The following is a 12455-nucleotide window of genomic DNA, read 5'->3' as shown; positions in this document are numbered from 1 at the left end:
AATCTGTTGCCACAGTGAATATTCCTGTGGAATGCCACATGGACATTCAGCTGTGTGAACATACCCTAAAGGGTCTGAATAATCTTCTCAATGCAATATTTCAGTTTTTCTTATCAACAAATTAGCAAAAATTACTAACATTCTGTCTCCACTTTGTTATAACTGGGTACTGAGGCTGCAGGCATCCTCCATTGTATGCATTTTAATGCTGGGGATCGCCCCTAGCAACGGACTACAAGGGCAGGATCTGCTCCCCCAGTATAAATGCACAACCGCATTTGGGGTTGAGCACTTCCAGCCATTTGAGACCACGTTTTTTGTTAACTGGGTACTGAGAGCAGAATGATGATGGAAAACTTGAAAGGTTTTGTTTTTAACCCTTTAATGACATAGGACCTAAATGTACGTCCTGGTGCCCTGGTACTTAACACACCAGGACGTACATTTACGTCCTGTACATGACCGTGTTAGCAATCAAGTGATTGCTATAAATAGTCCCCTATGGGAACTATTAAAGGGTAAAAAAAATTGAAAAAACTATAAAATATTATATATTTTATATAAAATTCAATAAATAAAAATTTAAACTGTCACTTTTTTCCATTTTACACCCAGAAAGTGTAAAATTTTTTTTATTAATAAACATATTGGGCATCGCCGCGTGCGTAAATGTCCGAACACTCAAAATATGTTATTGATCCTGTATGGTGAACAGCGTAAACATTTTTTTAAAAGTCAGATATTGCTTCTTTTTTGTCATATAATATTCCAATATTCTGATGGGTACGGAGATGAGCATTTAAAAATGAATGTACACTGTACAGACATAGCAGGGGAGAGCAGCATGCCGCCCGCTTCCCTGATTTATAACTGCTGATCGCATTGGGTGTCAGAAGTGGGACCCGGTGCAATCACTCCCTTATCCCCTGTACTACTACCCCCACCATTGAACATACTCTGTTACTTGATGGGGGTAGTAGTAGTACAAACACTAATCTAGCCTCCCAGCCACCTGCAGACTCCCACAGCCAGGGAACTACTACTCCCATCATGGAACAGACTCCTTTCCATGATGGTAGTAGTAGTAGTCCTGGCTGCGGGAGTCTGCAGGCGGCTGATACTAATGCATGAAAAACTGATGTGTGCGTGCGTGTTTGTGTGTGCTTGTGTGTGTGTCACATGTAACAGACACTCCTGATTGGCCAATACCCCACAAACATAAGCAAACACTGACAGGCAACATAGCAACCAAACACCTAGCCACGTGAGAGACAGAAAGCTAAACAGAAGGGCGGGAACTAGGTGTCACCAAAAAACAAAGGGGAAATACTGGGATGGGCGAACAGTAAGTCGGGCAGAACCCAAACGAAAGCAAAGTACACGAAAAAAACAGGGTATGTGGCCTGTTGGGATTTGTAGTTTGGAGCCCAGCAACAAAAAGGAAACAGCAAAAGCTAAAAAGCATCAACTTGCAGTCAAAAAAATACCAGAGAACCGAAAAATAGCAACCAAGACACAAAGGAAAGAAAGGACAAACAACAACAAGGGTAAGTTAAGATGACAAAAACACATTGACCACCCCTTTAAGAACACAGAGAGAAAAGTAAAAAAAAAATGTGATTCCAATAGTAATAAACTATGGGATTTTCAAGGACGTAACATTGCTTTTGTGAGGTGTCAATACAAACACTTCTGTCTTCAAACAGAGCTGTATGGCTAAAGAACAAATAAAAGAAGTAAAATGATGGTTGTTAAGGACACTTATAGTCATCTTTCAAGTCGGCTGATATTTTTGATATATTTTTCCATCATTGTGAATTCGTAGAGATCATTGCTATTCCGTTATGCTGCCGTGGCACATTAGTTTGATCCAGGAAAATAATGCAAAAAAAATTAAATTAAAGACTGGTATTAAAGGGGTTAACCAGGAAAAAACTTTTTTTATATATCAACTGGCTCCAGAAAGTTAAACAGATTTGTAAATTACTTCTATTAAAAAATCTTAATCCTTTCAGTACTTATGAGCTGCTGAAGTTGTGTTGTTCTTTTCTGTGTAATTGCTCTCTGATGACACCTGTCTCGGGAACTGTCCAGAGTAGAAGCAAATCCCCATAGCAAACCTCTTCTACTCTGTGCAGTTCCCGAGACACGCAGAGATGTTAGCAGAGAGCACTGTTGCCAGACAGAAAAGCACAACTCAACTTCAGCAGCTGATAATTATTGGAAGGATTAAGATTTTTTATCTTTCTGGAGCCAGTTGATATAAAAAAAAAAAAAGTTTTTTTCCTGGAATACCCCTTTAAACACATAGAAACAAAATCCATTGAGCAGTTAGCAAAGCAGCAAAGAATGGGTTAATACAAAGCCGGTCTGTTAATGAGTAACATGTAGCGAGTCTGGTTTCACAGAGCATTCTGTTTTGCCATGTTAAAGTCTCTTTATTATGCATTAGAAACTGTTGTTAATTGGTTTGCTGAAAGCAATAGGCAGTAGCCACACTGAGAAAAGACCTAGGTGCCCTATCCTCTTGTTTTCCCCTAGTTCTATAAAATGCTGTACAAACTTCAGTCTCTTACAGTATGTATTTGCAGAATCCCAGGTCTTTTTTATTCCCTTTCCCCCATCAAGGAGACTCATTGCGCATTGATCATCAGTGGTAGACCTATGCCTGGGTGCCAAGGCCTATACTGCATGTTCATGGCTCATACTGTCATTACCATTTCTTTCCTATTTTAAGCAACTTACAGAAAATGTCTGAAGAACTGTTCTCCTTAATGGGATGAATTATGTTGTGCAAAACTACACTACCATTTTAGTAACCTTACAGAAAAGTAGCTCAGATGCTGCATTTTCTAAGAATTTTGTGGTAGAGGCATACTTCATTTTGTCCTCTCCTGGCATAGCTGATACAATTATTGTAAGGGAAATTACATTATCATAAAAGGTTTATTTAAAGAAAAGGCACTTTACAGAAGGAGCTTAGCATGTACAATTGTTCTATTCACATAAAGTCTTGTTCGCCAAAATAGGAAGCCAAAGAATACATCAAAAATAAAAATACATTTCTGTATAAATTGATGCTTTCCACAGAACAGACTTATGTGAACTAAAAGCTCATAGATTAAAAGCAGTAAAATTCTCAGCATCAATTTTTTTTAGTTATTTTTTTTAGCTATTAACAATTAAGAAAGATTCAATGTTTTAGTATTTAAAGTGACACTGTCATTTGTATACACTTTTGACATGTTGTCCAGACAAGTCAAAAGCTTAGATTGCACCCGGTTTTAGTCCTGAGATGTGGTACAATCATTAGTTATAACCAGGTGAAGGGTGCAGCAGTGCTATTCATGCCGCAGCTGCCTGCCTAATCTGACTGATGTGCTCCATAGACTTTAATGGAGCATATCGGCCAACCGGGAGTAAGGTGTGCTGTTGGTTATAACTCACAATTGCATCGGGTATCAGGACTGAGACCAATGAAAAAATAAACTTTGGACATCAGGACAACATATTAAAGGTTTATACAAATGACCGTAACACTTTTAACTACCGTATGTGCAAGTTTAGTCTTTATGACAACGTTACACTGAAACGAAAACTCCTTAAGTTCATTTAGTTTAGTAATTTATCAAAATAAATCTTTGTGACAGATCCCTTAAATGAGGGCATCTCACAGCGGTGTTGTCCCCATCATTAACATAGCATACATTTTAAACTATTTACCAAACTTTAGGTCGAATATTTTCATATGTAAAAAAAAAAAAGGCTTTGGCAAAATAGTATGTGGGCACTGTGCAAGAGCTATGCTCTGTAAGAATTGTATGACGTTATAAAGCCTACTGATAAATCTTTACCTGCCCATATACTGTATAATGCTTCCCTTCTACCTTTCCACCGTTTACTTTCTTCAGATCATTTTTCAAATTTAACTTTTTTCAAATTTATGTTAGGACGTTGTGCTTAATCCTTTATGGACACAGCCCATTTTGGCCTGAAGGACACAAGAAATTAAAATGTTTGTGTTTTTGTTTTTTCCTCCTCGCCTTTTATTTTTCCATCCACAGACACATATGAGAGCTTGTTTGCGTGACCCATTGTTCTTAATAATTAGAACTTTCATTTTACCACAAAATGTACAGTGCAAGCAAAAAATTATTATTTGTGGTAAAACTGAATAGAAAACAGCAATTTTACAGATTTGGGGTTTTTGTTTTTATACAGTACACTTTACACTAAAACTGACGTTATTTATTGAGTGGGTCAAAACAATGAAAATGACATCCATGGTTACATGCTTCTATATTATTGTACTGCTTTTTGTGATGTGATCAATTATTGGACTGGGATGAAGGACTGCGTGGCACTGCGCCGGTCACCAACATGTTCTTTCTTTGCGCGGAACAATTTCAGCGGTGGAATTGCCGCTGGGGAATTCCGTAGTGTGAACATACCCTTATGAGGACATGATTTTTTATAGATCAAGTAGTATCATTTTCAGATAATTCATTGATAAATTAATTTAAATTTTGGTGATAGAGGATTTAGTGTACACTAAATAAATACCAAATAGGTATATGTTTCAGTACTTTTCAAAAACATGTAGAACTTTTTAAAAGCATGTTTTATGGAAAAATGTTGTTTCTGTATTGCTGCTTTCTGAGACACATAACCTTTTTTTTTTTCATTGACATTCCAGAATTTTTATGCAGATTTGTTTATTGGAAAATATGCAGAAGAAACTGTAAGGCTGGTACACATGGCAGAATTTCCTCACTGAAAATAATCTTCATCAGAAACTTTCATCATTGGGGCTTTGATTCCACAAGGATTTTCTATGAGGAAATTCTGCTTGAATCTGCCCGAGATTACTTGTATGCCATTGCTTTTGCATGGAGAAGTAGAGGAAATTTAGTGAGGCAGTTCTGCTGTGTGAACATAGCCTAAATGGATAAGAGTTTAAAAGTCATATCCACATGCAGCAGAACATTTCCACAGGAAAACTGGCCTGTGAGGCGGATTTTTTAAATTTCACAATGTCATTTCTGCTGCTATAAGGGCACAAATTCCCCTGTTGCTTTTTCTGCCAATGATCCCTTATTCTCTTACTAGAATCTGTTTACCCAGCCTTTAGCGAAGATGCATTATTCGACGCATGACCCCTGCAGCCATTTACAAGCAGAAGCAGTCACGTGTCGACATGCTATTGTTGGTGATCAAATTTACAGAGACCAATGTGACACAGAGAAAGCATTGTCACAGGATTGCCAGGAGAGGTGAGTATAGTGTTTTTTTTTTATTTTAGATGCTCGTCTGTATTCCATAGGGTAATCAATTGCAAAATTCATACTTTATGTTAAGGGGTCATAATGTGATCATCTATTTACAAAAACATAGGCTCTTCTTAGCTTTTCTGCCATATTTGAGATTATGTATTTCTCGGAATTGCTACTGGATTTAAATGTTCTCATTGTGTTGTCAAGTGTTTAAATACATATATTACAGCTCCCCCTCTTGCTTCAGGGGCTCTTTCCAAGACACATTTGCCATCAATTGAGGTGCCACATAATCATCCTTTGACTCATGTAGGATTTCGTTTCTACTGCTTTCCATCAATGGGATATGCTCTTCATTTAGCTGCCTTGTCCGATTCTTTACTTCAGTTGATTCATACTCAGTTAACCGTTGTTCCCTAATGGACAGTGCCTCATCCAGGTATTTTCTTAGAGACCTAATTTCTCTGTTATGTGTTTGCCTTCCTGAATTACCCCAATGTAAAGCCTCTTGTGTCTCATGTTGAAAATGGAATACTCTTGATGATGCTGCATTATGCAAGGACCTGGAAAAGACTAGGAATAGAGAAGATTGTTAACTGGGGCATGTGCAAATTATAAATAGTCACTCAAAATTATAAATGGTCCCAATTGTATGTTGGAATAAGTATTTTTACTTCTAAGTATAAGTATTTGTACATAAAGGGGTACTCCGCCCCTAGACATCTTATCCCCTATCCAAAGGATGGGGGATAAGATTTCTGATCTTGGCACCCCAGACATCCCAGATGTGGCACCCCAGACATCCGGTGCACGCAACAAACTTCACCCCGTGCTGGATGACTGGTGATGTGGAGCGGAGGCTCATGATGTCACGGTAACGCTCTGCTCGTGAAGTCATGGCCACGCATCCTCAATGCAAGTCTATGGGATGGGGCGTGATGGCTGTCACGCCCCCTCCCATAGGCTTGCATTGAGGGGGAGTGGCCGTGACGTCAGGAGCAGGCGTGGCCATTACGTCACAAGCCTCCGGCGCTGAACCGGACACTCTAAATGAACACTGGGTGCAGCAAGGAGATCACGGGGGGGGGCACAGCGGCGGGACCCCCACGATCAGACATCTTATCCCCTATCCTTTGGAGCCCTTTAAGTTAGGATCATCATTTCTAAATCAACCTCAAAAATCCTATAAATTTCATGTCAAATGTCAAACGTGGACTGCTCATGACTACATTTTGTCTATTGCCTGAAAGCATACCTTTATTGTGACTTAAAAGTGCAGTAGACCACATATAAATGTCCCAAAAACAACCTAAAACCTATAAAGGGCTTGTACCAAACATGTTTCACAGGACTAAACAGAAAAGTACCAACAATATATTACACAGGACATGTAAATAAATGAAATTTAATTTTTTATTCTCTACATGATCAACGTTATTAACACCAGTCTGCAAACACTCTAAAAGTAATGAACTTCTGAGATATTAGTAAAGTTGTAGTACTAAAAGAATAATAAAGCTATTTAGACAGAATGCTGATCTTAATAACAAAAGTAACATGTAATAACAGAGGAATGTCACAAGGTGATACATATAATAAAGTGCATATTTAACTTAAGTGAACAAGTCTAATACCTGGGGTACAGGCCTCCTGATCAGTAATGCTTATATTAATTTTCTGGAATATTGACCTTCGGGTTTTTTTTTTCATGTCTTTGCCAGAACATGTGTTAACTTCTTCGGGACGCCGGGCGTATGCATATGCCCTGCATCCCGAGTCCTTAAGGACATGGGGCGTATGCCTACGCCCCCGGGAATTCAGGTCCCTGCCGGTAGCGGGTTGGGGACCGGACCAGGATGCCTGCTGAAATCATTCAGCAGGCATCCCGGCACATTGCCGAGGGGGGTCCTGAGAGCCCCCCCATGTCGGTGATCGCAGAAAATCGCATGTCAATTCAGACATGCGATTTTCTGCTATTGTGGGCTGATCGGGTCTCTGGTGACCCGATCATCTGGAAAATAGGGATGATCGGAGCTGTCAGTGACAGCCCCAATCATTCTGAGGGATAGGAGTGAGGTCGCAGTGCTGCGATCTCCTCCTATCCCCTGCCATTGGTCAGAACTGATTCTGACCAATGGCAGCGTAGGACAGTGGGTTGCCATGGCAACCCCCCATCCTGCCCACCCCTGGATTTCGGGCAGAACGGGGGGGAGATGGATGCCGGTACCTGCAAAGAAGATCCGTGGGGACCGCCGATCGTCGCTGGAGACAGGCGCAGGTAGGGAAACGACGGTAGGGGGGGGAAGGAAGGAGGCAGTAAGCGATATTTATGTCCATTTTATGATGCCAACATAAAGTGAACATATTGTATTTGTGAATAAAAAAAATTTTTTTGGGAATATCCATTTTCCTTACAAGCAGAGAGCTTCAAAGTTAGAAAAATGCAACATTTTCTAAATTTTCATGAAATTTGGGGATTTTTCACCAAAAAAGGATGCAAGTAACAATGAAAATTTACCACCAAAATAAAGTAGAATATGTCATGAAAAAAACTATCTAAGAATCAGAATATTCAGTAATAGTGTTTTAGAGTTATTAATGCATAAAGGTGGTCAGAATTGCGAAAAAGGGCTCAGTCCTTAAGGTGAAAAAGGGCTGCATCCTTAAGGGGTTAATACTTGTAATTACTTTTTTTTTAAAGCAAGAAATCCAAGGAAAATTCAGCACTCCGAATAGGACTAAAAACATCTCCGCTTTATTAGAAACAAAAAAAAATTATTGGTATAGTGGACTACATCATATTAAATTAGAAAATAACAGTTTCGGAATTGACTCCTTTCTCAAGCAGTTGACCTTGAGAAAGGAGTCAAATCCGAAATGCGTTGTCTTCTGTTTTATTATGTTGTAGTTCACAATGACGGATTTATATTCATTTTTAATAAAGCTGGGAAGTTTTAAGTCCTATTCGGATTGCTACATTTTCCATGAATATTTTGCTTCTGCTACAGCCCGCTGTAACTTTTTCTGTGAGCACCTGGAGGATGGTATGCTGAGCTAAAGCATATGGAGGTACGAGCTGATTTATACATTCTCTGTCTTTTTTGTTTGTTTTATAACTAATAAGTGTGTTTACAGGCTGACTTTATAATACATGTTTATTAACTTTGATAATGTATAAACAATAAATTTGAACTTATTTAGAAATTGTTTTTCCTGTGTAATATATTGTATTAATAGTGTATATGAGTAGTAGGAAATAATCTACTAGTAACTAAATTTACTTTTTTGTAGGTCTATTAAAAGTTAACGGACACTCCTCCGGTAAGCTGTGGTACACACTGGACACCAACATGTACCTGAGGCATAGTTCCGAAACTTGAGGTAAATAGGGCTTAACTTTATTACTATTAAAAATATATATATATATATATATATATATATATATATATATTTTTTTTTTTTTTTTTTATACATAACAGGAATAACTATGGTGTAGGGTAATTAGAGGTTATGGTTATGAGTGGACTATAAAATATTGCCATATACATCACTTTATTATTGCCATATATATCATATCAGCCATCCTGTAAAAGTGCCATTGAGATAAAAAAAAAAAAAAGCAACAGGGATTTGAGTATTTTACCTCGGACTGGTTGAAAATCACTTTCCTCTTGGCCTTTGTTTTTTATCAGTTGACTCATGGATGGAAAAATTATAAGGGAAAAAGATAGTAGTAATACCTGAAGATAGAGACATTGTTACAATAAGGGGTTAACAACAAAGCTCTGAATAGGAAATTATTATTACTAAAATTGTTTAAAAATAAACACATAAACCCAGTAATCCAGTGATCTAGGTTTAATTGCATGAACTTTACTGTTCTGTTACTTAAAGCAAAGCAGCTGTCATTTCACAGCCACCCCAGGAACACCCTCTTTTCATTTTATATTGGCAGCAGTACCTACCATATAGATTGAAGAGTTTGCAATGATTGGCATTGGAACCTGCCCCATACCATAGTGGTGAGTCGTGCTGTTACAAGTCAATTACAGGGATCACTTTTGTGCATCATGTATAGTACTGTAGTTCTATCTTTACAAAGTTGTTAAAGGCTATGTTCCAACACAGCTGAAAAAATGGACCAAAAGCCTCATGCAAAAAAAAAAAAAACGGCTGAAAATGTGGCGCTAAATACTGTGTGGAACATAGCTTCACTCTTTCAGCAATAATAATCATTGAGTGTTCAAACATAATAATGTCACTAAATCAGGTTTAATTGTTATCTGCCTATAATATCTGTCATGCATAGTATTCATATACTTCTTGAATACACATTTCCTCACTGGATATGTTTTTTCGCTTACATGCTGTAATGAAGTTCTATATACTACTAAAACAGAAAATAAGAATAAATTTGAGGTGTTACTCACTGCTACACATGTTCCTGTCTGAGCTGTCTTTCCTGTGGTTTGAGAGACCAATGCTTGAAGTTTGCGCAGTTGTTCAAGGAGGGACCTATACAGACAGGCAAATGATATCACTGATTTTAATTTGCAAATTAATCTATATATCTTCATATACCAAGTGGCCACTATGCTGCCAGGTTATCTCGGCCTCACTGAGAAAGCTGCACAAAACGTTCCAAAGGAGAATAATCAGGCTCGTCTATGTTAAAAGTAAGGTGGCTGTAATTTAAATAAACTTACATTACACTAGAACAAGAAATGATAAAAGCACATGTAGTTTACCTTATGATTTCCTGAGCAATAAAACAACAAACGCCGGCATATTTACCTCACCTGCTCCCCTGGTGCTGCAGCTGTCATATCTTCCGATCCCTGCTCTTGTGGTGTTCTTCCTTCTTCCAGTGAAATCCTGCTTAGCCAATTCCAAAGCAAAGTGGGGCTATGAGACATCACCGGAAGAAGATAGAAGCTGTAATCAGGCTTAGTAGGGTTATAGTTCTGCCAAGCATCTGTAGGGCATGTTTAAACAAAAGTTAAGCAAACTGAAGACCATGAGTGGTGAGAGACATTTATCCAGGTTGGGTCAGGGGTGGGTGGTTGATACCTTTCCATGGAAGATTATAAGGAGATAGCTTCCAAAGCTTGATCCATGGATGAATGTGGAGACTCAGGCCAAAGAGATCAGACTGAGAGTTCCGAAGAATAGTAGCAGGTCTCAAGGAGCGATTCAGTTCTGCTATAGGGAGGAGAGTCTGATTTCACCCACAACCCTTTTTCACCCACATCCCTTTTTTAAGATTCTACCCTGCTCCTGGTTGGATAATTATGTCTTTTGTGTGGGCTTTAGCAACTGGTGAGCTCAACTAGAGGTGTTTTGGTGGTGTTTGAATAACTCTATACTGATAGACCCACATGTACCTGGGCTAATTGAGATATTCTGGCTGTTTTATAATATTTATAGAGGTTGTGCATACCCAAGCCTCCCTGGAGGTCCGTCCTTCTTGACATTGCTAAAAAAAAACATATACACCTTTTAGATCGCTAAAATCAGTGTCAACCATATGAACCCAAGATCAGTTGTATTGACAGGGGAAGAGGCAGGGCTGCCCTCTCTCCTCAATCTTGTTTGCTTTTGTCCATCAAGCCTTTGGCAGCCATGATTAATGGATCCCCTGATATTCAGGGTATTAAGATGAGCTTGGGGGAACAGAAGTTGGTCCTCTTTGCTGATAACCTCCTCCTGGCTATTTCATTCTGCCTTACCTCACGCCCTAACCAGCAGAGATTTCTAGTCTAAAACTGAATTCCACCAACTCTGAAGCTTTAATCCCTTTATGACGCAGGACGTAAATGTACGTCCTGGTGATGTGGTACTTAACGCACCAGGACGTACATTTACGTCCTGAGCATAACCGCGGGCATCGGAGCGATGCCGGCATCATGTGCGGCAGGTCTCGGCTGTGGATCACAGCCAGGGACCCGCCGGTAATGGCGGACACCCCGATCCCGCGGATGTCCGCCATTAACCCCTCAGATGCTGTGATCAATACAGATCACGCATCTGCAGCATCGCTATCACTTAACAGGATGATCGCATCGCCCGATGCGCTGCCACGGCGATCCGATCATCCTGCACGGCAGAAGGAGGTCCCCTCACCTGCCTCCGCTGTCTTCCGGGAGTCTTCTGCTCTGATCTGCCTTCCCGCAGACCAGAGCAGAAGATGACCAATAACCCTGATCAGTGCTATGTCCTATACATAGCACTGAACAGGATTAGCAATCGAATGGTTGCTATAAATAGTCCCCTTTGGGAACTATAAGAGTGGAAAAATAAAAGTAAAAAAATTAAAAAAATTAAGTAAAAAAAAATGTGAAAACCCCCTCCCCAATAAAAACGTAAATTGCCCCATTTTCCCTATTTTATCCCCAAAAATTGTAAAAAAAAAATTATTTATATACATATTTGGTATTGCCGCGTGCGTAAATATCCGTACTATTAAAATAAAATGTAAATTATCCCATACGGTGAACGGCGTGAATGTAAAAAAAAAAATCCAAAATAGCTGCTTTTTTTATAACCTTTTATTTCAAAAAAATTTATAAAAAATGTAATAAAAGTTTTGTATAAGAAAATATGGTATTAATACAATGTACAGATCACGGCGCAAAAAATTAGCCCTCATATCACCGCTTATTCGAAAAAATGAAAAAGTTATAGGTCTTCAAAATAGGGGGATTTTAAACGTACTAATTTGGTTAAAAAGTTTGCGATTTTTTTTTTAAGCGCAACAGTAATAGAAAAGTGTATAATCATGGGTATCATTTTAATCGTATTGACCCAGAGAATAAGAAACACATGTCATTTTTACCATAAATTGTACGGCGTGAAAACAAAACCTTCCAAAATTAGCAAAATTGCGGTTTTCTTTTTAATTTCCCCACACAAATAGTATTTTTTTGGTTGGGCCATACATTTTATGATAAAGTGAGTGATGGCATTACAACGGAAAACTGGTCACGCAAAAAACAAGCCCTCATACTAGTCTGTGGATGAAAATATAAAATAGTCAGTCCTTAAGGTCCAAATGAGTCCTTAAGGGGTTAAACATTAACTTGTGAGAATTTATGGTAATAAATTGAAATTTTTGTTGGAGAAGAGATAAACTCCCCTACCGGGTTATAGCACTGACTCCAACTGACTCATCACTTTATTCGG

General features: G+C 38.7%; 1 protein-coding gene across 7 annotated transcripts in view; it reads right to left on the bottom strand.

Annotated features, from left to right (window-relative positions):
• Positions 1-4040: 4040 nt before the first annotated feature.
• The window catches only part of CREB3L3 (cAMP responsive element binding protein 3 like 3), a 104040-nt gene continuing 95625 nt past the window's right edge, over positions 4041-12455 (bottom strand). For all 7 annotated transcript variants that reach the window (XM_056573856.1, XM_056573889.1, XM_056573899.1 and 4 more), the window contains 3 exons: positions 9704-9788; positions 8917-9013; positions 4041-5846 (listed from right to left, as the gene is read on the bottom strand). In XM_056573856.1, the coding sequence (XP_056429831.1) occupies positions 5497-5846; positions 8917-9013; positions 9704-9788 (532 nt within the window). In that variant the 3' untranslated portion in view covers positions 4041-5496. The remainder of the gene's footprint in view (positions 5847-8916; positions 9014-9703; positions 9789-12455) is intronic.

This window comes from Hyla sarda, chromosome 1 (genome assembly GCF_029499605.1).
Source record: "Hyla sarda isolate aHylSar1 chromosome 1, aHylSar1.hap1, whole genome shotgun sequence".
In the NCBI taxonomy this organism is placed as follows: Eukaryota; Metazoa; Chordata; class Amphibia; order Anura; family Hylidae; genus Hyla; species Hyla sarda.
Note: the sequence above shows the minus strand (reverse complement) of the source record. Positions and strands in the feature narration are given on the sequence as shown.